General features: G+C 45.3%; 3 protein-coding genes across 20 annotated transcripts in view; 1 reads left to right on the top strand and 2 right to left on the bottom strand.

Annotated features, from left to right (window-relative positions):
* The window catches only part of bnip2 (BCL2 interacting protein 2), a 68,962-nt gene that overhangs the window by 20,504 nt on the left and 22,350 nt on the right, over nucleotides 1–26,108 (top strand). For 3 of the 17 annotated variants that reach the window (XM_048972904.1, XM_048972909.1, XM_048972913.1), the window contains one exon: nucleotides 12,418–13,238. The exons of 11 other annotated variants lie outside the window; for them this stretch is intronic. In XM_048972904.1, coding sequence (XP_048828861.1) covers nucleotides 12,418–12,475 — 58 coding nt within the window. In that variant the 3' untranslated portion in view covers nucleotides 12,476–13,238. Of the gene's footprint in view, nucleotides 1–11,510; nucleotides 11,568–12,417; nucleotides 13,239–26,108 lie in introns of those variants that run through there. 3 more of the 17 variants (XM_048972899.1, XM_048972905.1, XM_048972903.1) reach the window with 2 other exon arrangements.
* LOC125706289 (beta-1,3-galactosyl-O-glycosyl-glycoprotein beta-1,6-N-acetylglucosaminyltransferase 3-like) lies at nucleotides 6,411–8,575 on the bottom strand. Its single transcript, XM_048972928.1, has one exon. It carries the CDS (start codon nucleotides 8,291–8,293, stop codon nucleotides 7,010–7,012), a length of 1,284 nt encoding a protein of 427 aa, XP_048828885.1. The 5' UTR covers nucleotides 8,294–8,575; the 3' UTR covers nucleotides 6,411–7,009.
* The window catches only part of LOC125706287 (beta-1,3-galactosyl-O-glycosyl-glycoprotein beta-1,6-N-acetylglucosaminyltransferase 3-like), a 91,426-nt gene continuing 88,377 nt past the window's right edge, over nucleotides 23,060–26,108 (bottom strand). For both annotated transcript variants that reach the window (XM_048972922.1, XM_048972921.1), the window contains exon 2: nucleotides 23,060–23,952. In XM_048972922.1, the coding sequence (XP_048828879.1) occupies nucleotides 23,166–23,952 (787 nt within the window). In that variant the 3' untranslated portion in view covers nucleotides 23,060–23,165. The remainder of the gene's footprint in view (nucleotides 23,953–26,108) is intronic.

Here is a 26,108-nt window from a genome sequence, read left to right as displayed (position 1 = left end):
GTGACCTGTGTACCTTCATGCAACCAGTAGAAAAGTAGTCTACAACTGCGCCAAGTTCAACCACACAATGAACGAAAACATTTTGTGCGTATCTGAGTTTGGTGAACTATCTGATACAAGTTTACGTGCATATATAGGGACCTCCAGAACCTCTGAGTAAGTCATTCCTTTCAACGGGTCTGGGGACCCCAGGAGGAAAGCGATTGTAGCAGTGTGGAATTATGAGATAGAACTTGTTGATTATTTCCGGTAAGGGCATGTATTTTAGAAACTTTGCGGTTATAAAAAGGCAAGCGGATAGGACACTGCTGCCAGAAATGGAGTGGAAAACGTTCCTGTTTTGACAGACGTTTTTAGTAAGTACACTTTGGCAGTTCCGACAAGAGATCAGTGGGCTTCTAAGGTTGCCGAAGTGCTGGTTGCAGAGTGGCTCTACAAGTTTGGGGTCCCAGGCCGTCTACATTTGGACCAGGGCCGGAGTCTTGAAAGCACCCTGATTAAACAGCTTTGTAATCTTTATAAGGTTGAGAAGTCTCGTACAACCCCGTACCATCCAGCTGGTAACGGGCAACGTTTTAATCGCACCATTCACAATTTGTTGCGTACCCTGCCAGTTTCCCAAAAAAGGGGTTGGGTGTCTTGCCTTCCCCAGTTGCTTTTTAGTTATAACACTACTCCACATCAAGCAACTGGCGAGCCCCAAATTATCTGATGTTTGGTCAGGAACCCCGGCTGCCTGTTGAGTTCTTGTTGGGCAGTGTTGCGGAGCCGGAAGGAGGTGGTGTGCAAGAATGGGTGGTAGAACACCAAGCTAAGTTGCGTGTTGCTTTTGAAGGTGCCAGAGAGCAATTACGGGTAGCAGCCAATTGGCGTAAAGCCCAACATGATCGACATGTGCGTGATTCCCTATTGACTGAGGGTCAGTTAGTCTATGCTCATGACTACAGTGCGAGAGGTAGACACAAAATTCAAGATTTCTGGAGCCCTGTAGTGTACCAGGTTGTTAGGGCTCCTAGAGAAGGTGGTTCAGTATATACTACTATATACAGTATATACCAGTAGAGAACCTCGAGATGGTAAGGCGTGTTTACCGCTCTATGTTGAAGGCTTGAGTGCAGAGGCGAGTGTCACTTGACCCATTAGTCGGTAGTACCCAGGAACCTGCATTGTCATTTTCGAGTGGGCCATCTTACGATTTGTGTGTTTGGTTGCCTGAAGATCCCATATCTATTCCAGCATCACAGGTAGCCGTGTCGCCTACGGACCAAGCCTCCGCGGTGTTGGTGTCCACGGTAGAACCTCCTGGTGATCGGGTGGGTTTGTTACCTACAGCTCCTAGGCCCCTTGGCTTGCTGCCCAGTGGAAGTGGAGAGGTAGTACGGCGGACTATGAGGGTAGGACACCGCTTGTCTGGTGCCATCATTGGCGTTTCCCGATCCGGTAACTCCCTTTCCGGATTGCGGTGGCTTGGTATGGTGGCATGCTGGCTGTTTCACACTTATTGTGTGCCTTGGCGGTAGGTTTTGCTGTTTTATTCGCGCTAATTCTCTGCTGGGTTTGAATGGCTAACCGTAACATTTTATATTGCAGTATTTCTGGAGTGAGAACTAGTGTGCTCTGCGTCTGTGATTCCGGTGGCTGGGCCATAGGTGCTTGTTAATTGTTTACTTAAGGTGATTCAGTTCTAGTTATGGTTGTTGCCAGGATTATGATTTCAATTGGTCGTCTGCTTCAGTGTATGCCTCTTCAAGCCAGTGTGCCAGACTCCCTTTTCTTTAAACCAAATTGCTTTTTCTTTTTGAGTGATTTACTGGAGCTGCTTCATTCCTTAGATTGGGGCTTATTCACAGCCTTTGGGCCGCCCTTTCTGTTTGGGACTGCTGTAGAGTGACGGCGTGTATTCTGTTACTTATTGATGGTTTTTCCTTTTTAGAGATTTCAGTACCAAATCTCGCAGATTCTCGGCTAGATGGGTGTATTTTCTTTATTTTTCATTTTGTGTATACCAATGGCTGCCTTGGTATGTGGTGTTCACACTTTTGTGTATTCAGTACATTTGTGTGTGTGTTGTGGACTTCATTCCCCCTCTTGATCAAACCTCACCGGACGACTGCTCCTTGTTGGGTTTTATCAGTCAGTGGCCAAAGGTTGGACGTTGGTTTTTTTATTTTTATTTTTGTTGGGTTGTTGGTGCTACAGCGCTTCATTTTGCTCCTTTGTTTTATCTTTCCAATAAATTGTTAACTGTATATAAACAGGTCTCCAGCTCCATTCAGTAAACAAACTTCTTGTTGCTCTTAATTTGAAGTAATATTTCCTGGGGTGAAATTCCCCAGGTGGCGTAGGCGTGTCCTTGTATTACTGACCGCTCACTGCCACACTGTGTTGTGGAAACGACACACTCTTCACCAGTCAGGATAGTTGCAGAGCTTTCATCTTTATGAATGACTGATACATTTAATTTTTTTTTATTAAACATTTGAACATAATACAACACAAACTCTCGTAGAGGATACAAAATCGGAGAGATACATGTTTTTAAATGGAGTTAGACTGTTCCAGTGTTAACATGGCATGTTGTCAGTTATGAAGGTGTGGCCAAGTGATTAAATGTAAATGACAACAGGTCCAGCAGGGCATCCAGCATCAGGTCCAGACATGACGGGTCACGGCACTGGTAAGGTTCGAGGCACACAGTCATATAACTGCGGTATTACTTTGTATAACCGTATGTGACAAATATCTTGTATCTTGTGCAGTCAGGGCTGGACAAGACCGGTCATGCCACAGTGATGCCTCTAGATTTGATGACCGATTCAGTAATGATGTCTCTGGGCCCCTGGCCAGATCCAGACATGATGAAAGATCGCGGTACTGCGATCTCAGCAGGCCCCCCATATGACAGACCTTCGCATGCTGAATTGTCGGCTGCGTTCACACTACGGCCAAATACGATTATTTTGCTATTCAGGTGATAATCAGCATCGCTCTGGCTGCATAGCTCTTTGCAATTCAGTGAGTTTTGCAGATGTATCTCTAATCGTTATATTGCAGATTTATTATTTCTCTTCTAATAAATCTGTTGAAAGTTTCATCGTTTGGTAACTTCTAAAACAGATTTTCTGTGGTGCAGATGCAGTGACTGAGAGTGGGAGATGGTCTTTCCCATTACCATGGCATGGTAAGTATTGATCTATTAGCAGTGTGAGATGACTGGACACTGAGCTAGAGAGAGACTTTAAATGGTACCATCTTCTCTTTTACTGCAATGTTCTCTCTGTCCACAGAAACTGCTTTTCGATTATAGCCGCGGCTTGGTTTTCATCATGTCTGACAATTGTTTGAATTTTTATGGTTCTTCCTGCAACACTACTGGACTAATAACAAACACTGGATCTGATTACAAAAACACTTGTGACCTAGCTAACCTTGCTATTCCAATTAGAGGTAAACCATTGTAATCATCAACGAATATGGTTATTTCAGTGTACCAAAAAGGTACTGACTTTAATGGTAGACATTCCTCAATGCCTGAAGGAAATGCAGCCTGCCTCTTCAGCTGTCCATATTGAGAGGATTGACACCATGGAGGAGTTTGAATTGCAGGAGCAATAGCTCTGATGCACAGGACTTCAATACCCTGGTATAGGTTTTACAGGTCTAAAAGTAATGGGTAGCCGAGTATTAAAACGATACAGTGCACTGGAACACTGTTAAATTCCTCTGGGAATCCCAAAAATTTGATTCTGTTCATCTGACGAAAGGTTTCTCCCACTGAGACGCTATGTCTAGTCTGAGACTGAAGTCTGTAGAAGTCTGAGACTGCAGAAGTAACTTGGATGAGTGATGACACGTTTCTCCCACTGAACACACTACGTCCAGATGAACAGAATCAACTTTTTGGGATTTCCTTACCTGGATGATTGAGTATGCATCAAGACATTCCTCTGGGAAGTGAACTTATTCCAAGAAGTACGAATATGGCAAATTTAAAAAATCGGTGGGCGGAACACCAAGGACTGTATCCACAAAGTGTTGGACAGCTATCTACAACAATTTTCTTCTGTCTGGGTATGGACCAGACTGCATGTTCTCATTTGCCTTCTTTCTGAGCACGTATTTTCACTTAGTTTTGACCTATTCTGACAAGTTCACAACCAGATGCATTGTGAGATTATAGACCAGCTGTGCTTGACAAGGAGATCAGTAGAGGGTTACAAGGAGGACCACTCACTGATCAACTAGTATAAAGGGTTTATTACATGTGTAATTTTATGCCTACATATATCCTTCACGTTAATTTATTGAAATTTGTTTTTGTGGCTCTTCACTAAGGGCCTGACAGTCAAATTAAGTTTTTGGAATATGATCTAGTCCCATTTCAGAAGGTGGGTAACTGTTCCAGATCATTTTCCAATAACTTCATTTGATTGTCTCAGCCACAGATAACTGGAGACGCATACAAAGGTGTAAGCAAAGCTACTGAAAAATTACCTGGTGGCCCATAGAAAACATGTCCTCCACTGTCTGAAAACATGGGACTACAGAGCCTATAGAAGCAGCATAAAAACAATGTCTAAAACGAGTCCAAGTTTGACGTTGAAATGACGTCCACAAAACAACCCCTTCAGTGGACCAAAACTGAACGTCCAAAAACGACATATAAAAGACGTCATTCCGACGTCACTTTGCTTGCTAAGAGCAATCAAAGTGATAATAGTTTGTATGTATTTATATTAAAACGAGACCTTAATTTTATTCCGTGTGGGATTATCGAAACCAATACTTAAATCCATGATCACTAAAATATAAACACGACTGTATTAGCTTGGTTTTACGGTTAAGTACTTTATTTAAACATGCACAGTTTTCACATTTTATTTTGAAATGCAGCCCTACTTTTAATATGTTCTTTTAAAACTAGTAAATGATAAAACATACATATCAGCAGTGACACATATATGTTCAGCTCTATATGTCACGTGACAATAAATATTGTCAAAAAGGTTTTGAATTGCGCTGAATAAATTTGATCTGGCAGTCAGGTATTGATTACATGCAATGTTGATACAACTAATAGGCTACTTAAATATATATATATATCAAACTAAGTAATTAGACATTATGATCTTCCAGATCTTTGCTTCAAGAAATTTTCTCCAACTGGACCTCTTTAAATTTCAGTTGAATACCGCTGTATGTGAACTACATTAGTTCTGATTGTATCTTGTCTCTGGCAAACATTTTCATTTCGTTTTTATTTGTTGACGAAAATGTCAAAACACTTCATCATAGTCTTAGGCATCGAGAAATCATTTTTATGTAATTATCATCTCGTTTTACTCTGAAAATAAAGGTCGTTGATGATAATGAAACGATTTTTCGTTAACGAAATTAACACTGGCTGCCTGTAACCTGGGGCGGCATGGTGGTGCAGTGGTTAGCACTGTTGCCTCACACCTCTGGGACCCGGGTTCGAGTCTCCGCCTGGGTCACATGTGTACGGAGTTTGCATGTTCTCCCCATGTCGTCGTGGGGTTTCCTCTGGGTACTCCGGTTTCCCCCCACAGTCCGAAAACATGCTGAGGCTAATTGGAGTTGCTAAATTGCCCCTAGGTGTGCATGTGTGAGTGAATGGTGTGTGTGTGTGTGCCCTGCGATGGGCTGGCCCCCCATCCTAGGTTGTTCCCTGCCTCGTGCCCATTGCTTCCAGGATAGGCTCCGGACTCCCCGCAACTCAGTAGGATAAGCGGTTTGGAAAATGGATGGATGGATGAATGCCTGTAACCTTGTTCAGCATGAAGGTTTGGGGGTGAGTCAGTGATGGTCTGGGGAAGCATATCCATGGAGGGATGCGCCTTGACCGCCATTAGGTATCAGGATGAAACCCTTGGACCCACTGTCAAGCCCTATGCTGGTGCAGTGGGTCCTGGGTTCCTTCTGGTGCATGACAATGCCCAGTCTCTTGTGGCAAAAGTATGCAGGTACTTCCTGGAGGATGAAGGCATTGATACCATTGACTGGCCCCCATGCTCGCTAGACCTAAACCCAACAGAACACCTCTGGGACATTATGTTTCGGTCCATCCGACGCTGCCAGGTTGCACCTCAGACTGTCCAGTAGCAGATTCATGCCCTGGTCCAGATCTGGGAGGAGATCCCCCAAGACACCATCTGTCGTCTCAATAGGAGCCCAACGTTGTCAGGCATGCATACAAGCATGTGGGGAATAGTATAGTAGTAGTAGTAATAGATAATAGTAGTAGATGAAGAATTTTTAACCTTTACAATTACTGTAAAACACAAAATAAGCACTGAACTACAAAAAAGAGAACACGATCTTACGTGTGCGTTCATTTTTGTTCGGTAGGGACTTGGGTACCATGTGATTAAACTCAAACTTGGACACAGTTCAAGAGATAATCTTTACTGAATCAAGCATCTCACACCCGGGACTGCACACCACAATCAAAAGCCTTTATGTTTCAGCGGGGCAATTAATCAATATGTAATTTCAGTTATGATTGTGCCTTCCTACAATTATCAAAGCAAAATAATCAAGACAAACCTATTATTTTGCCACAATTCGTTTCACAAGGATGCTTCCATTTTGTCTAGTGTCATAAATTCAGTTCACAAAATTATTTATTACTTATTTGTTTCTCAGTTTAATTATATTTAGCGTTCAATAAATGCATATTTCCAAGTCAATAAATAATCATCCTATATAATCATGATCTTAATAGACCAAAATAATCCTGATTATGATTTTTGCCATAATCAATGTCATGGGCAAAATTTAAAGTCACACTATTGCAAGAACATATATGACAAGAAACACAATTTCTGATCCACTACTTACTTTAAAATTAAAACATGTAGGATATGTGAATAAAAAAAAAGTTTTACAGTCCTTACAGATGCCAATGTTCAGGCATTATTATACTGTACACTCACCCTCCTTAATACAGAGAAACATCCCCTTCTATGCTTGTCTTTAAAGGCTAATTTTACATTGATTTTCCATAGAGAGCCTTGTAACGAAGGTGTGTCTCCAGGCACTTGAGGGCAACATCATCGACCTGAGGGTCAAACTTGTTTGCTAGAAGATGCTGCTGATGAAGCATCCAGCGTAAGTCACCAGCACCAAAGATGCACACTGCTCTGCGGTGGCTTCCAGTACAGGGGGGGTACGAGGCCCCTTTACTCACATCCCCTTCCTGGTAACTCCACTTCACCAGTCGGGCTATGGCTGTCATGTCTGAGTACTGGAATTTTATGTTGGGGGGATTGGATCCAGGCATAGCTGGCATTCGGTTCAAAGTGGCCCACAGGTGTTCATCGGGGCTGTAGGTGTCTTCTTCCCATTCCAGAAGATTCTGTACCTCCTGGCTTTCAAACACATGCCTTACAAATTCACGTGTGACTACGAAGTACGCATTGCCTGAGAACATGGGTGTGCTGATTGGAGGAGGGGTCTTCCTGATATTGGTCCTGATAACCGAGTCATGGGTGACATTGTGATGATACTGCCAGCGGCCTTTCTTGTGCTCCGGTGTCTCCCTGGACTCCATGCTGTTCCTGCCATTCAGCCATTTGAGGCTCTGAACTATCTCCGCGTTTGTTTTAATAGGGAAGTCAGTCCCACAGGTGTTCAGCAGATACATCCACTGGACGGGTGACTTCAGCAGGTCCTCCATGCAGTTCAGGTCCGCTTGGACACGTGACCACGATGCATACACCACGCTCTCCAGTCTGCTCGCCACAAACACGTTTGGTAGACAGGACACTATGGACCTAACTGCGTTCTTGTAGTCCTCGGAACATTTCTGATCTATATGTACGCAGTACACGTTCTGGGGAGCATACAGTGCACGGAGCAGTCTCTCAAACATCTCGATGTTCTCATGGATCACCATGGAATAAGCAATGGGAAACTCTTTCTCTTCCTGGCTCAGTGTGTTGGTGAGGTATCCCCTACCTTCCACATAGGCAGAACAGTCCTGTGTTGCATTCAGGTAGAAGGTCTCTGTGAACATCTGTTTTTTCTTTCTCGTAGCCAGGAGCCGATCAAAGCCAGCCTTTGTGGTCTCTGTCATATCTCCTCGGATGATGGCAGAACAACCGAGGAAGTCGTCTTCGTTTGTATCCAACATGTATGTCGGTCCTGAAGGCAGGTCAGGTAATTTCCAGAAAAACTTTAGGAAGACGAATAAAAAAATGATGATCCCAAATAAAAATACCAATAACATATGAAATTTGTTAAGTTTATAGTGCATCATTATTTTCAGCATAGCTTTCCCTGGTCTCTTATACACAAGGCACAAGGGTCCCTGTTCATCAGTGCATAATCTAATTTAATTTAGCCGTATCGGGGTCTGGAACATTCTCAGTTGTGTTGAGAAACTAAACTGCGAAACTGTCACCACAGGTTCTTAAACATTCACGTGTGCTTCACCCTATTTCTGCAGCAACACTTATGCAATAATGACTGCAAAAAGCAGAAAGTTCTCTCCATTTATATCCAGGATGAATATTGGTCTTTCAGTTCAGCCTGTCATGTTCAACCCTAAACCTGCCTGCCTGCTCCTTTTGTTTCACTTGGGTGTGGCTTCTGATCAGACGCTACTGAATCTTGTTAACCTTACCTCTTCTTCCTGCCCCCTGTTAACCAACCACAGCCACCTTGAATATACTCTGCTGTTAATCATATACAGGTGCATCTCAATAAACTAGAGTATCGTCGAAAAGTTAATTTATGTCAGCGATTCAGTTCAAAAAGTGAAACCCATGTATAGATTTGTCACACACAGAGTGATATATTTCAAGTGTTTATTACTTTTCGTTTTTATGATTATGGCTCACAGCCAATGAAAACCCAAAATTCAGTATTTCAGGAAATTAGAATATTGTGACAAAGTTCAATATCGCACATTCACGGTTCCACAACCCCCTCAGCTAATTAACTTAAAACACCTGCAAAGGTTTCCGGAGCCTTTAAAGGGTCCCTCTGTCTGGTTCAGTAGGTTACACAATCAAGGGGAGGACTGCATGCTGACAACCTCTTGCTGGCAAAATAGAAATAACTCTTTAAATAACAGAAAATGGCACGGCACTTTCCAGTGATACACTGGCCTGACATTGACTTGAGTGAGACTTTTTCACTGATCAAACAAAATATTATGTTGCTGGGGCACTGGGGATGATAATATACCAGGCACTGCTAGAAAAGCTCGGCAAACATTCTGTGGTATTTAGGACAAGGGAAGGAAAAGGCTGCATGGTATTGGCCTCATTAAAGAAGATTAGAGAAAGCCTGACACATTGTGGTCATTCTTTGAAGGGCAACTGATAATGAATGTGTATTTCAGAATTCATAGACTCCTTTTGCTGCAATACAGGCAGAAACAAGGTGAGATTATTGATGAGCAGAGCCAGAACCAGAGTTCTAGAGTGTCAGCTTACCGATGAAGAACTCATTCAGAGAATAAGTGAGCTCATAATTGCCAGCGCACCCTTTGACGTCCTGAGAAATGATCTCTACGGCAAGACAAAAAGCTTTCCGGTCGTAGGTGTACTAAAAGAAGGCCTCAAATATTAAACATTATCTGTAGGCCATCAACAGTTGGAGCAACTCAGACTGACAGCTAGAGAAAATGTCCAGTCTGTAACAGGGTGATGAGTATGCCAGAACTGTGACAACAATCATTAACCCCGACTAGGGGTGGGAAAAATATTAATTTAATGATTAATCATGATCCTGGTTTTGAAGATTCAGTATCGATTCACTGAATCCCAAGATTGATCCAGTTAGTTTATGGCTTTTCCCCGTGACTTTGAAAATACTTTCCCAGAAGGAAGAACTAGGGGTTTATTACGGGCAAGGGTTAGGGTTAGGGTTAGGGTTAGGGAACACAGGCATAGAAGAATATCACCAAACAGCAGGAAACATCAGATGCCAACTAACATCAATGACAGACAAGGGAAACCGGTAAGACCAGGACTTAAAATAGGACAGGACTAATCAAAGTAATCGGACACAGCAGGAGACGATTAGGGAATCACACATGGGTAAACAGGGGGCGTGGCACACACGAGGAGCGGACGAGCCGGGCATGACAGTATCACAAGGGAAACTTTCATTTTGATCTCCAGAACCATAGCACCTGAGTAGGCTTCCGAATGCACACCCTGTCCTCTTCTTTAAAAACGTTTTGTTTATATATGCCCAGTAGTAGCAGAGGCTGTGAAGGACCTCAGGCTACTTGTGGTAATCTGTCAGTGTCAGGGCAAACCAGAAATCCCAAGTAGTAGTTTCAAAGGGGCCAACCACATCAATACCTAGCTTCTCCCATGCTGTAGGAAACTGCATGCACTGGAGTGCTGCAGCAGAGGGTGCAGCATTTGCATCTGAAGACTGGCACAGTTGGCAACTCTTTACCTGAGCATTCATAGTTACCTATGAGTGTAAAGTGTAAACCTTTGTCCCCACAGGTAAGTCCTCCACTTTTCACCAGCATACACACACACATCCAAGGGCCTCTTTCTCTACTGTCGAGTATTTGCATTCAGCAGGGTCAGGGTCCTGGATGCGAATGTGACAAAGCGCTCCGTGATGTCCGGATGGATCTGAGCAAGGATACCACCCAGAACGTAATCAGAAGTGTCGGTCCAGACCACAGTAGGAAGATCCGGGTTGAAAAATTAATTTTATAAAGTAATTTTATTACCTTGTGGAAACTTTGCTTCGCTAAGAATGAAAAAATGACGGCTTTTATCACGCATGATGGACTGTTCGGTTTTTTCATGTGCCATATGGACTTGCCTCCGCTCCACATTGTAAAAAAATGGGCGGTACCAGGAGCTGCACAGAAAAGGGTATCACAACTGTCCTGACACCTTTCCGCATATATTAATCATCCAAGGGCAGGACGAGGGCAATCAAATACACCCCCATCCTATTAAAACATCTATACCACTCAGGAGACGTGTCCAAAGGAAGTGGAGCAACAGGGAAGAAATGCTTGTCTCAGTCCCAAAGCTAACCAATTGCATTGTCTGATTCCAGCAGTCTGCCTATCGCGAAGCGTTGTATAATAAAAAAAAAAAGGGCTGTGCAGCAAATCACGTCGCTCCATGAAAATCTCATTCTGCAATGCAGCAAATCAGAGACTTGCCAATCCTCCTAACAACACTGGAAACACATTCTGCTTGCTGTGTTTTTCTAAAAAAAAAAAAAAGTATTCACTTGTAAAACATGCCTTACTGTGCCTTTAAGAGTGTGTTTTGTTTGTTTTGCTTAACCTACAGAGAAAATGTGATTATTTTTCGCAAGCACCCTTCCTTTCCTGTAAATAAACTGTGCCGGTTTCTTATTTTAACTTCTGGTAGCACTGCGATGTAGTTTACTGGCAGCAAATGTAGACTATGCGTCCAGGCTGCCCTTTCTGGTTGACTTTCTCTATTGACAAGCTCCCAGAGCATCACTGAGCTCTCTAACTGTCTGTTGAGGAAACAGCGGTTGGTCCTGGTAACCCGGTCTAACCTGCCCAGGATGAAGTTCGCTAGGTCAGTGATGGAGATGCTCTTCATGTGATATGCTGACACTGGGTGGCAAACAGGTTCAGGAAGGTGGATCTCTCTCCCCCCCTCAACACTCTTGGGTGATCTGATCTAAGTTTCTGCACGGCTGGCTGGCGTTAATCTTCACATTGTCTTGCATGACTCTCACCATGCCCCACCACACCCATGCACCTCCTGTATGTGTTCGTAGCGTGTGGGTCGTCAATAGAAGCCACAGCAAAGCGACGAGTGACGTCAGCGAAATGGAGAAATGGGAACAACGGTGACCTGTACTCATGGTAGACTCTGAGTAAAGGGCAGTAGAGGTCTCCCAGCTTAAACGCCACACCTGTCATTGAAAAGTGTCAATGATGAAACACCCTGTGTTTGGACTCTGGGCAAATGAACTTGGACTGTCTAGTTCATGACAGGAATATGGCCGGCTGGCGTTTAGCTGGAGATCCGAAAGTTCAGCTCTCGCAACCCTGCGCTATGTTTGCCTTCAAATTAGCAACATGTATATTTTACCTGCTACAATGGAGTCTTGATGAATAACATGCACACAGTAAATCATATTATTCTTAATTAGCCCAATTTGCTTTAGAAATTGTTTCAGCCACCCAGATTATCACCCCCTTCAGGTTTTTTTTAAGCGGAATGCCCACAATAAACCCGCTTAATAGTAATGTGGTAATGAATATTTGCAGACGCATTGCAAACCAGTCCATTGCAAACCCAATCCATTTTAAGCTGCGTTTAAGCGGAGCTGCGTTCCCAGTGAGAGTCCTTCCTTCCAAAGACCTTTGTTGGTGTGGGGGTGCCCAGCTACAGCCTAACACAATGTCTCCCCCTGCAGGATCGATCAGGATCTACACAGCAAAGTGGAAATGGCCGCTGCAGCAATGCCGGAATAGGAAACGGAAACCTCTGCATGCGACAAAAGGATTGCCCAAGAACCATAAGCGAGGGGGGGGGGGGGGGGGGGAGATCTTTCTTATTGCAAGGCGCCGCCCCCCACCCCCCCCCACACACACACCCTGTTGCTCTATGGCATCGATTCTGAGTGTCTTTGGTGTAAGGAGTAACTCTTGCTTTTGTTACGTTCTCAGAACCGCCCACTGCTGTGCTAGCGTGTGCTCCGGCACTGATGCCACAACACTCCGTTTCAAACCTTTTTATAACCTTCTGTGTATCAAGCCAAACTTTTTTTTTTTTTTTTTTTTTTGGTGTTATAGTTACAGCTGTATTTCTCATATTTAAAGCACTCTCTAAAATGGTTGATGCATGTTCATTACATTTAAAAATGTATTTATATTCAAAAAGTGATAAAGGACAGAGATTAATATATTTTTATGTCCATTAGGATTTGAACATTTATCTGTCTGTCTGGAGATGCGTAGGATGTGTGTCATTCAGACACAGGCATTTTCGAGGTATACCCGTAATGGATTACCTCTGCGGTTGTCAGCCTTTTTGTGGAAAACCTGCTCGTCCTCTCTTGCAACTGCACGTCTGCAGAAGTGGGGAAACCAAGCAAAAATCTGTGGATCATAGGTCAGGAAAAAAGCCTCGAAACATGGATCTTTTTTTATTATTGTGTTCTGTAGAATGTTACTGGTTTGTAGAATGTTCTAAGAAGAGAGATTCACTTGCTGCAAGTAAACTTCCGGTTACATCTGTGTGCCTCTTTCTTTTGCAAAAAAAAAATCTATTTTAAGTGTTGTGTTATTGAAGTCATGCTTTAAAAATGGGATTGCATGTTCTCAAAACAGAAGAGAGACCAATGCACCTCTCACATACAAAGGGAAGGACCAATGTCATTAGTACTAATGGGAAATCTTAAGTTATCAGCTCGTTAGACCCAACATGCCACGCAATCAGGCTTACCGGATAGTAAAATCAGATGCGTGTTCACAATATTGCGTATTGTAATAATAAATCAACATTTACTATCCGTTCTGTTAGAATATTGCATACATGGCCACCAAAGAAATCAGGCCTAGCCTGTGTAAAACCAAAGCTTGTATCCAATAATTTGGAAAGTAGTTTTGGGTAATGTAAGAAGTACAATGTGCAATAAAACTTACAAAGCAAATAGTTGAATGTTTTTGTTCAGTTTAACTTAGCCGTAAGATCTGTATTAATAATTCCGAGGTCTGGTAAAAATTATCCGTGCAATATTCAAATAAATGAATGTCATAGTGATCTGAGGATCACCAATAAATGACAGTAGGGAGAATCCGGAATGTGAAGTCAGCGATGGTTTGCAGTGATGACGGGATTCATAGTGATCCTGTACAAGTTCTGAGCTCCAAACCCAGTAAGCAGAAAACAAGGCAGAAGACACCTTGGATGAGATGCTGGTCCATTACTTCTGTAACTCACTTGCCACTGTATTAAGCGCACACATACTCACTGGCCACTTTATTAAGTTCAACTTCTCGGTGAAGCAAATATCTGTTCAGCCAATCATATGTCAGCAGCAGGTCAGGTCAGGTTGGAGGACTTGCACTGGCACAGCATGTTGCCGTACCCACCACAAGATGAAGCACCTCCTAATCCTGGTTGGTGACCCTCCCCCCCGCGTCCCGCCTCCCCAGGCCGACACACGGTCCAGATTCACCCTCTGGAAATGGCCGTCTATCTGCCACAGCCAGGTGTTACGTGGGCGTCCTCTTGGCCTGGTCCAGCCACTTCGGTCCTCAGCAGTGAGGATCCTGTGAGCCGGATCCCCCTCAGGGAAACACGCCACATGGTCGTAGTGCTATAACTGACACTCCCTCACAATGCAGGTAATGTGCCTCATTCGGGACTCCTCTAGCAACCGCTCATTCGACACCAGCGGTACCCAAGGATTCTCCAAAGAGACACAGTACCAAAGGAGTCCAGTCTTCATCTCAGCTCACTGGATAACGTCCATGTCTCACAGCCATATAGCAAGACAGGGAGCACCAGGACTCTAAAGACTTGGATCTTTAGGTCCAAGCTAAGTACAGCTAGACACACTGCTGATGGCTGTGCGTGGGAGGTCATTAAAGGCTCGTAACTTGGTTTTTATCCAGGTCACTCATAAGCGAAGACATTCTGACTTCTCCTTCAGTCTCTCAGGAGCCCCAATCAGACCCTGGATTGACTTTGCAAGTCAACATGGAGTCTCTGAGGAATGATTCAACATTGACCAAAGTCTCTGAGTAAAATTTTGTTTAGGTTTGTATGCTTGTTAAACTGAGAGAAAAAGAAACTGAAAAAAGGGCTGAATGCAATGATCGTAAATTTTTTTATGTTATTTGCTGTACTTACTTTCACTAGAGGGCGCTGCACACATATATATCCGCAATCAAAGAAGATGGATGGTGCTGAATCATGTGAAGATAATATTCAGTTGAAAATATCATTCTATTATTGTGTATAAAACATTTTATCTGTGCATTTATGCACCTCCTTTACAATGTCTACTCATTCTGTCCTTTCCTGTGTTTAGATCTTATTGTATTCTCCCAGTGAGGAACACATAATACTTTTGGGATCAATCTGCCACCGCTGCAGACACGTTGCCATTAATGCAACGCCGTTTAGTGGCAACAAAGGGAAGGTGGATAGCAGATCACACTTGGCCTTGTGAAGGTGATGTCAAACAGTATTTGATGAATTCATAAATATTATGGTTTCATTTTAAGACAAAGTGTCGCAAAAATAAGGCATCGGCACTGTGTGCCAGGAAGGTAAGGAAACGGCAGCTGTAGAAGATGCTCGGTTTTGTGAATGCAATAACTTTTTTTTTATTTTACAGATGTTTTTCTGACAGGCACATTGTAAGGGTGTCAACTGTAAGTGGTAAAATTGCCATAAAGTTTTAACAATGCTGCATAGTGATAACAAAACAAAAAAAGATGTGTTACGACATTAGCATAAAACAAAATATCTGGGTTCATTGTGCTTATGGGAAAAAAAAAACACAATTGCTCTGTGAATCGTCTGTGAAATGGCTTCATTTCCACTACAGGTTGAAACTGGTTTCATTACAAAATAAAAGAATAACAAACGACAATCAAGTTACCACACACACGAAAGCCTACATATTTTAGCAACAGAACATACCATCATTAATCTTCAGAGCATGCCAATTCAAAGTGAAACCCGGCGATTCGAAACTGAGCGGGAGTTGCTTCGTTTATACAAAATTACGTGACCGATGATGTCCGATTTCCCTGGGATTCCCTTCCCTTGTAAATCGCTTTGAATAAAAGCATCAGCCATATGAAAACTTATTGATCAGTATTTTACTGGCTAGTATGGGAGGTATTTTCTGCTAAAAATAAAATTAAAATTATGAATATTTTAATAAGGTGTATTGACATGGTAACAGTGGAGCTAACTATAATCACGAACCCGTTGATAACAAAAAACCAAATGAATATATAATGTTACCTTGATTCTATGCCATGAATGTCAACGTTTGGAACTATTGACTGGCCCCATGACCTGAAAGTTGGCCGCCATTTTGTTACAATGGGCCCCTATGGGAGGACAGCGCCAGTTCCGCATTTTGACTTCTTGCCCTGTTCCCCTGTGGTCCATACTCGTGTCTTTGTCCCTGTCCTTGTGGTAATTCCACCTATCTGACATGTTTTTGTCCCCGTGTTTGTCCCAGTCTGTTTTCCTCGCAGTCCCTTGTTCTGTCTTTGTCCACTTCCTAGCCCCAGTAGTGTCTTGTCTGATTCACCTGTGTGTCTCGTTGAGTCTCTGCTACCCCTCTGTTTGTTCATCCTGCTTGAATGTCCTGTGTCTTGTCCCATGTCGTCCCCAGTCTGGTGTTCTGTCCATTTGACTTCTCTCCCCTGATGTCCCTAGACTTCTCCGAGTTTGTTCGGTTCCCTCCGTTGTACCCTATACCCAGTCTCGTGTCCTGTGCTTTTCTCTGTCTAGTAATGTGTCTTGTCTGGTGTGGTTCACCCGGACATGTGACTCGGACCTTTAGTGTGGTCTAACAAGTCACATCTGTCATATTACCTTGACCTCCCGTTCCTGCCCTTCTGTGGATTTCTCCAGCTGCCTCTCATTTTGCCCCTCCATCAGTCCATAGTATATAAGTGCCTCCTGGTCCTGTGTGTGACGCCCGCTCCGTCCGTTCCTCGTGTGTGCCACGCCCTCTAATTACCCACGTGTGATTCCCTGATTGTGCCCAGTTATGTCTTGTTTCCTGCTGCCTTGTTTCTTGTATTTAAGTTCCTGTTGTGTACTAATCCAGTGTCTGTCATTGATGTTACCCAGCGTTTGTCCGTGCCTGTTGCCAGTAAAAACCCTGTTTCCCGAACCTTGCCTGTGTGCCTGCTTCCGCTCGCTCGCCTCTCTGCCCGCTCACCAGGCGATCGCGAGCCGTCCCGTGACAGAATGACAGACCCAAACAAAGCGGCTTACATCTCCGAGGAGGAGTACTTCCGCCTTGGAGATCGAGTGGTGTACTGGAGATCCCAACCCGGGATCAAGGAGGATTTTTCCGTGTGGAGCCTCGTCCGCCGATGTACGGAGACCCTCGAAGAGCTAGCCCTCAACCTGGACATCCGCTTGGCCGAGGAGCTGCGCGAGGGTCTCCGTCAAATTGCTCAGCTCCGGACCGAGCGCTCTGCCGCTCCCAGCGAGCGGGGACCTGTCCTTCCGACGTCCGCGTTTGCGGACGTAGCTCCACCTCCCGCCGCTGCCAAGAGCCGGAGGAGGAGAAGGAGGGGACCAACGATCGCCCCGACGATCGCCTTGAGGGCATGTGCCCTCATCCCGGCGGCCCTCCCGGAGGAGGATCGGGAGAGCTCCCCGATCACCCGGATGGCCCCCAGCTCTGCTAAGCTGCCTCCCCAGGCAGCCTCTCCTGTCCGGAGAGCACCGGTCCCGACTACGCCGTCGGAGCCGTCGCCGCTGCCCGCGGACCCCGCTCCCGTGCGGCCGCCGCTGCCCGCGGACCCCGCTCCCGTGCGGCCGCCACCGTCCACGGACCCAGCGCCCGTGCAGCCGCCGCTACCGCCTGTGCAGCCCGCACAGCCACCTTCGCCTGCGCAGCTGCCGCAGCCGCCTGCGCAGCTGCCGCAGCCGCCTGCGCAGCCGTCGCAGCCGCCTTCGCCTGCGCAGCCACCGCCTGCGCAGCCTGCAGCTCCCGGGCAGGCGGCCCCACTGCAGCAGCCTGCAGCTCCCGGGCAGGCGCCCCCACTGCAGCAGCCTGCAGCTCCCGGGCCGGCGCCCCCACAGCCTGCAGCTCCAACCCCTGACCGCGTCCCTGTCCCTGACCGCGTCCCTGACCGCGTCCCTGTCCCTGACCGCGTCCCTGACCGCGTTCCTGACCACGTTCCTGTCCCTGACCGCGTTCCTGTCCCAGAGGCGCTCCCTCCGCCTGCTGCAGCCCCAGAGGCGCTCCCTCCGCCTGCTGCAGCCCCAGAGGCGCTCCCTCCGCCTGCTGCAGCCCCAGTGGTGCGCCCCGAGTCTCCCCTGACTTTGGCCCCTGAGACTCCTGCTCCCGAACCCCCTTCGACCCAAGGTCCCGAGGTGGTCCCAGAGGACTCCACCGAAGCTCCTCCCTCTTCGGAGGTGGAGGAGCTTGAGTGGGACCCCTCGGGGACCCTACTTTTGACTTTTTCACCCTTGCCCCGACGTGCCCGACCCCGACCAAGAGGCCTGGTGTCTGTGTCCCGTAGGGGGAGAGGGCATAGACGCAGGACGGGGGTCCCTCCCGCCCGGCCCCCTGGCTCGCCCTCCTTCGCCGGCGCTGTGGCTCGCTCGGCGCCTGCGGGTCCTGGCCCACCGGGTCGGCAGTCGCCTGCCGGTCCCCCTTCGACGCCTCGTTCCCCTGCCTCTGTCCCTCGTCCGGCGTCTCGTCGGGCTCCTGCGGGTCCCCCGACTGCGGCTCCTCGGTCCCCTGCGGGGCCTCTACCTCTGGCCCTTCCCCGGACGTCGCCGCCTGCGGTGGCTCCCCCCTCCTTGGGACCGTCGCCGAGAGCCCCTCCTGCTTCCTCGTCCCCTTCCCCAGTGGCCCCTCCTGCTCCCTCCTCGGCCCCTGCCTCAGTCCCTCGCCCGGTCTCCGAGATCCCCTCCGAGGTCCCCTCCGGCTCCGGCCTCCCGGCCGCCTGCAGCCCCTCCGGCTGCCTCCCGTCGCCCGCTGGGTCTCCCTCGGGCTCCCCTCTATTCCCCCTCCTTCTCTCCCTTCTTCCCTGCCTCTGTCCCTTCTTCCTTTCCTCCTCCTTTCTCCGTCCCTCGTCCCTTCGCTCCTCCTCCCGTTTTTGTCCCACTGTCCTCTGTTCCCGGTCCCTTTGTTCTGCCCCGCTCCACTCCTGGTTTCCCGGTGTTCCCTCCCGTCACTCCCGGTCCTTTTGTCCCGCCTGTTCCCTCTGTATCCCCGTTTCTGGTCTGTCTATCTGCCTTTCCTGTCCTCTGTGGTGTCCTGTCTTGGCTCCTGCCCCTTTGTCGGTTTTGCCTGTCTGTCTTGTTCCCTGTTGATTTTTTTTGCTCTTGTCTTTCTTTCCGGTCTTGCTTCCCCGGTCTCGTCCCGTCCGTCGCCTCCTCCGGGGTGCGCCCGGTGCAGCGCGCCTTTGAGGGGGGGGTTCTGTGACGCCCGCTCCGTCCGTTCCTCGTGTGTGCCACGCCCTCTAATTACCCACGTGTGATTCCCTGATTGTGCCCAGTTATGTCTTGTTTCCTGCTGCCTTGTTTCTTGTATTTAAGTTCCTGTTGTGTACTAATCCAGTGTCTGTCATTGATGTTACCCAGCGTTTGTCCGTGCCTGTTGCCAGTAAAAACCCTGTTTCCCGAACCTTGCCTGTGTGCCTGCTTCCGCTCGCTCGCCTCTCTGCCCGCTCACCAGGCGATCGCGAGCCGTCCCGTGACACTGTGCTCCTCAATCCAGACATTAATGTTGTTGTCCCTGTATGGGTTTCTTTGTTGTTTGATCCTCTGAAGTCCTGTTTTCCTGTTCAGTTTCTTTGCCAATAATTCCCATTCTGTTTTGCGCCGAATCCTGCTGCTGTGTCCTTCCTGCCTCTTATCAGACTGCAGTATCGTCAAGGGATTTTCACCTACATTAAGCATATATTTGAAGATGATGAGCAATATTATAAACAATTGTTTTCGGGTCTGAGAAACCATATGCTCCACATTCCGCATACTCTACATAATACTGCTTTAGATGCCCATAGCTGAAGCTAATGGTATATGCACTTGATATACGTAACATGAGGATTCTGCTCCTGATATTTCTATAGCACTGCATTATGTGGCCCACATGTTGTGTTACAACCATGAGTTGCAAGACCAATGCAATTCTGTACTAGCATGTTGTCTTCCAAGAATTTGAATAATACATTCTGTAGTTATTGAATCCCCAGCTGCTATATATATATATATATATATATATATATATATATATATATATATATATATATATATATATATATATATATATATATATATATATATATATATATATATATATCAGTCCAGCAAAAAAAATGATTTGTGAGAGTTTCTTACTGATTCTTACTGTAATATCTGATGACTACAGGAAGCTGCTTTTTAGAGATTTCAGTACCATATCTCGCCCAAGTTTCATGTTGACCAATCTGTAAATAATGACTAAAGAAAATATTGCCTTCCCTGCTGAAACAATGCCAACTCTCTACCATGCCTCGTCTTACCAGTTGCTGAGATGGTTTTATATTAATTCAGTTTTAGTAGTGGATGAACAGGAAACATATTTTCGCAAATGTCGGGACTTAGTGTGTTACTGCAGATCTCCTTTGCATATATCTAAATCATTTGTCTTTTTCTGCTTGTGCAGAAGGAGTCATGGAATTTGATGAGGCCGCCACTGAAGAGCACAGAGCACCTCAAGCATGCACCTCAAAGACATGGAGGTGGAGGTTTCACTCAGGACTGATAAGCCCAGTCTACAGGACTTTGAACCAGAACTGATTTTCCCCCATGTTCGTTCTGAAAACCATGTGAAAACTGATTAGTGCGGAGCAGCCTGTAGCAGTATTAAGGTGTAGGATCTCTAGAATGTCTTTCAACGGCTGTCATGATGATGATGCTGAAGTTCCAAGTTCTCTGTTCAGATGACAACTGTCACTCTGCGCGTGTCTCTCACACTCTATCTCTCTCTCTCACACACACACACACATGTAGGGTATACCTATCCTTATGGGGCCTGCTTATTCACATCTATGGGAAAAATGCTAACGCTAACTATGACAACCTTATCCCCCACCCTGCCCTAACTATAACCATAAGTAACCAAGCAAAATAGAAGAGTTTTTGCATTTTGAGTTTTTTCATAGCAGTCACTGATTTTTATAAAATAGAGTTTTCTCTAAAAAAAAACAGATATTTATCACATTATGGCCTTTTCACTTAAGACTTTGTTCCCTGATATCTTGCTTTATTACCAATGGTGTTGAACTGTGTCTGGCTTGGACTAAAGGTCAGGGGTCTCAAAGTGTATTAGGTGTGTTATACAGACTTCGCTTCACAATGTTTTTGACGACAATCAGCAGCCCTGTTTGTTTTATTATTATTAGTATTATCATTTTTTAAATAAAGGTTTAAATGTGGGTATTGAATTGTGATTTATTTCTAAACCAATTTGTATAACTGTTAACCATGTTTCCAGAGGGTGGAGAACCACCCTGAGGGTGGAGAATTGCACTGAATAAATTTGATCTGGCAGTCAGGTATTGATTACATGCAATGTTGATACAACTAAAAGGCTACTTAAATATATATATATCAAACTAAGTAGTTAGACATTATGATCTTCCAGATCTTTGCTTCAAGAAATTTTCTCCAACTGGACCTCTTTAAATTTCAGTTGAATACCCCTGCATGTGAACTACATTAGTTCTGATTGTATCTTGTCTCTGGCAAACATTTTCATTTTGTTTTTATTTGTTGACGAAAGTGTTAAAACACTTCATCATAGTCTTAGGCATCGAGAAATCATTTTTATGTAGTTATCATCTCGTTTTACTCTGAAAATAAAGGTCATTCATGATAATGAAACGATTTTTCGCTAACGAAATTAACACTGGCTGCCTGTAACCTGGGGCGGCATGATGGTGCAGTGGTTAGCACTGTTGCCTCACACCTCTGGGACCCGGGTTCGAGTCTCCGCCTGGGTCACATGTGTACGGAGTTTGCATGTTCTCCCCACGTCGTCGTGGGGTTTCCTCCGGGTACTCCGGTTTCCCCCCACAGTCCAAAAACATGCTGAGGCTAATTGGAGTTGCTAAATTGCCCCTAGGTGTGCATGTGTGAGTGAATGGTGTGTGAGTGTGCCCTGCGATGGGCTGGCCCCTGCAGCCCTGCCTCGTTCCCTGCCTCGTGCCCATTGGGGATTCCGGGATAGGCTCCGGACTCCCCGCAACTCAGTAGGATAAGCGGTTTGGAAAATGGATGAATGCCTGTAACCTTTGTTCAGCATGAAGGTTTGGGGGTGAGTCAGTGATGGTCTGGGGAAGCATATCCATGGAGGGATGCGCCTTGACCGCCATTAGGTATCAGGATGAAACCCTTGGACCCACTGTCAAGCCCTATGCTGGTGCAGTGGGTCCTGGGTTCCTTCTGGTGCACGACAATGCCGAGTCTCTTGTGGCGAAAGTATGCAGGTACTTCCTGGAGGATGAAGGCATTGATACCATTGACTGGCCCCCATGCTCGCTAGACCTAAACCCAACAGAACACCTCTGGGACATTATGTTTCGGTCCATCCGACGCTGCCAGGTTGCACCTCAGACTGTCCAGTAGCAGATTCATGCCCTGGTCCAGATCTGGGAGGAGATCCCCCAAGACACCATCTGTCGTCTCAATAGGAGCCCAACGTTGTCAGGCATGCATACAAGCATGTGGGGAATAGTATAGTAGTAGTAGTAATAGATAATAGTAGTAGATGAAGAATTTTTAACCTTTACAATTACTGTAAAATACAAAATAAGCACTGAACTACAAAAAAGAGAACACGATCTTACGTGTGCGTTCATTTTTGTTCGGTAGTGACTTGGTTACCATGTGATTAAACTCAAACTTGGACACAGTTCAAGAGATAATCTTTACTGAATCAAACATCTCACACCCGGGACTGTAATTTCAGTTATGATTGTGCCTTCCTACAATTATCAAAGCAAAATAATCAAGACAAACCTGTTATTTTGCCACAATTCGTTTCACAAGGATGCTTCCATTTTGTCTAGTGTCATAAATTCAGTTCACAAAATTATTTATTACTTATTTGTTTCTCAGTTTAATTATATTTAGCGTTCAATAAATGCATATTTCCAAGTCAATAAATAATCATCCTATATCTTAATAGAGCAAAATAATCCTGATTATGATTTTTGCCATAATCAACGTCATGGGCAAAATTTTAAGTTACACTATTGCAAGAACATACATGACAAGAAACACAATTTCTGATCCACTACTTATTTTAAAATTAAAACATGTATGATATGTGAACAAAAAAAAAGTTTTACAGTCCTTACAGATGCCAATGTTCAGGCATTATTATACTGTACACTCACCCTCCTTAATACAGAGAAACATCCCCTTCTATGCTTGTCCTTAAAGGCTAATTTACATTGATTTTCCATAGAGAGCCTTGTAACGAAGGTGTGTCTCCAGGCACTTGAGGGCAACATCATCGACCTGAGGGTCAAACTTGTTTGCTAGAAGATGCTGCTGATGCAGCAACCAGCGTAAGTCACCAGCACCAAAGATGCACACTGCGCTGCGGTGGCTTCCAGTACAGGGGGGGTACGGGGCCCCTTTTCTCACATCCCCTTCCAGGTAACTCCACTTCACCAGTCGGGCTATGGCTGTCATGTCTGAGTACTGGAATTTTATGTTGGGGGGATTGGATCCAGGCATAGCTGGCATTCGGTTCAAAGTGGCCCACAGGTGTTCATCGGGGCTGTAGGTGTCTTTTTCCCATTCCAGAAGATTCTGTACCTCCTGACTTTCAAACACATGCCTTACAAATTCACGTGTGACTACGAAGTATGCATTGCCTGAGAACATGGGTGTGCTGATTGGAGGAGGGGTCTTCCTGATATCGGTCCTGATAACCGAGTCATGGGTGACATTGTGATGATACTGCCAGCGGCCTTTCTTGTGCTCCGGTGTCTCCTCGGACTCCATGCTGTTCCTGCCGTTCAGCCATTTCAGGCTCTGAACTATCTCCGCGTTTGTTTTAATAGGGAAGTCAGTCCCACAGGTGTTCAGCAGATACGTCCACTGGACGGGTGACTTCAGCAGGTCTTCCATGCAGTTCAGGTCCGCTTGGACGCGTGACCACGATGCATACACCACGCTCTCCAGTCTGCTCGCCACAAACACGTTTGGTAGACAGGACACTATGGACCTAACTGCGTTCTTGTAGTCCTCGGAACATTTCTGATCTATATGTACACAGTACACGTTCTGGGGCGCATACAGTGCACGGAGCAGTCTCTCAAACATCTCGATGTTCTCATGGATCACCATGGAATAAGCAATGGGAAACTCTTTCTCTTCCTGGCTCAGTGTGTTGGTGAGGTATCCCCTACCTTCCACATAGGCAGAACAGTCCTGTGTGGCATTCAGGTAGAAGGTTTCTGTGAACATCTGTTTTTTCTTTCTCGTAGCCAGGAGCCGATCAAAGCCAGCCTTTGTGGTCTCTGTCACATGTCCTCGGATGATGGCAGAACAACCGAGGAAGTCGTCTTCGTTTGTATCCAACATGTATGTCGGTCCTGAAGGCAGGTCAGGTATTTTCCAGAAAAACTTTAGGAAGACGAATAAAAAAATGATGATCCCAAAAAAATATACTGATGATATATAAAATTTGTTAAGTTTATAGTGCATCGTTATTTTCAGCATAGCTTTCCCTGGTCTCTTATACACAAGGCACAAGTGTCCCTGTTCATCAGTGTATAATCTAATTTAATTTAGCCGTATCGGGGTCCGGAACATTCTCAGTTGTGTTGAGAAACTAAACTGCGAAACTGTCACCACAGGTTCTTAAACATTCACGTGTGCTTCACCCTATTTCTGCAGCAACACTTATGCAATAATGACTGCAAAAAGCAGAAAGTTCTCTCCATTTATATCCAGGATGAACGTTGATCTTGAAGCCAGGTCAGCCTGTCATGTTCAACCCTAAGCCTGCCTGCCTGCTCCTTTTGTTTCACTTGGGTGTGGCTTCTGATCAGACGCTACTGAAGCGCGTTAACCTTACCTCTTCTTCCTGCCCCCTGTTAACCAACCACAGCCACCTTGAATATACTCTGCTGTTAATCATATACAGGTGCATCTCAATAAATTAGAGTATCGTAGAAAAGTTAATTAATGTCAGCGATTCAGTTCAAAAAGTGAAACCCATGTATCGATTTGTCACACACAGAGTGATATATTTCAAGTGTTTATTACTTTTCGTTTGGTTGATTATGGCTCACAGCCAATGAAAACCCAAAATTCAGTATTTCAGGAAATTAGAATATTGTGACAAAGTTCAATATCGCGGATTCATGGTTCCACACTCCCATCAGCTAATTAATTCAAAACACCTGCAAAGGTTTCCGGAGCCTTTAAAGGGTCCCTCTGTCTGGTTCAGTAGGTTACACAATCAAGGGGAGGACTGCATGCTGACAACCTCTTGTCGGCAAAATAGAAATAACTCTTTAAATACAGAAAATGGCACGGCACTTTCCAGTGATACACTGGCCTGACATTGACTTGAGTGAGACTTTTTCACTGATCAAACAAAATATTATGTTGCTGGGGCACTGGGGATGATAATATACCAGGCACTGCTAGAAAAGCTCGGCAAACATTCTGTGGTATTTAGGACAAGGGAAGGAAAAGGCTGCATGGTATTGGCCTCATTAAAGAAGATTAGAGAAAGCCTGACACATTGTGGTCATTCTTTGAAGGGCAACTGATAATGAATGTGTATTTCAGAATTCATAGACTCCATTTGCTGCAATACAGGCAGAAACAAGGTGAGATTATTGATGAGCAGAGCCAGAACCAGAGTTCTAGAGTGTCAGCTTACTGATGAAGAACTCATTCAGAGAATAAGTGAGCTCATAATTGCCAGCGCACCCTTTGACGTCCTGAGAAATGATCTCTACGGCAAGACAAAAAGGTTTCCGGTCGTAGGTGTACTAAAAGAAGGCCTCAAATATTAAACATTATCTGTAGGCCATCAACAGTTGGAGCAACTCAGACTGACAGCTAGAGAAAATGTCCAGTCTGTAACAGGGTGATGAGTATGCCAGAACTGTGACAACAATCATTAACCCCGACTAGGGGTGGGAAAAATATTAATTTAATGATTAATCATGATCCTGGTTTTGAAGATTCAGTATCGATTCACTGAATCCCAAGATTGATCCAGTTAGTTTATGGCTTTTCCCCGTGACTTTGAAAATACTTTCCCAGAAGGAAGAACTAGGGGTTTATTACGGGCAAGGGTTAGGGTTAGGGTTAGGGTTAGGGTTAGGGAACACAGGCATAGAAGAATATCACCAAACAGCA

Source organism: Brienomyrus brachyistius, chromosome 13 (assembly GCF_023856365.1).
Source record: "Brienomyrus brachyistius isolate T26 chromosome 13, BBRACH_0.4, whole genome shotgun sequence".
Lineage (NCBI taxonomy): Eukaryota > Metazoa > Chordata > Actinopteri > Osteoglossiformes > Mormyridae > Brienomyrus > Brienomyrus brachyistius.
This window is presented reverse-complemented; position numbering and strand designations above follow the sequence as displayed.

What these genes read in the sequence shown, in the direction of transcription:
- LOC125706289 (XM_048972928.1), bottom strand. Translation starts at nt 8,293, where the DNA reads ATGCTGAAAATAATGATGCACTATAAACTTAACAAATTTCATATGTTA.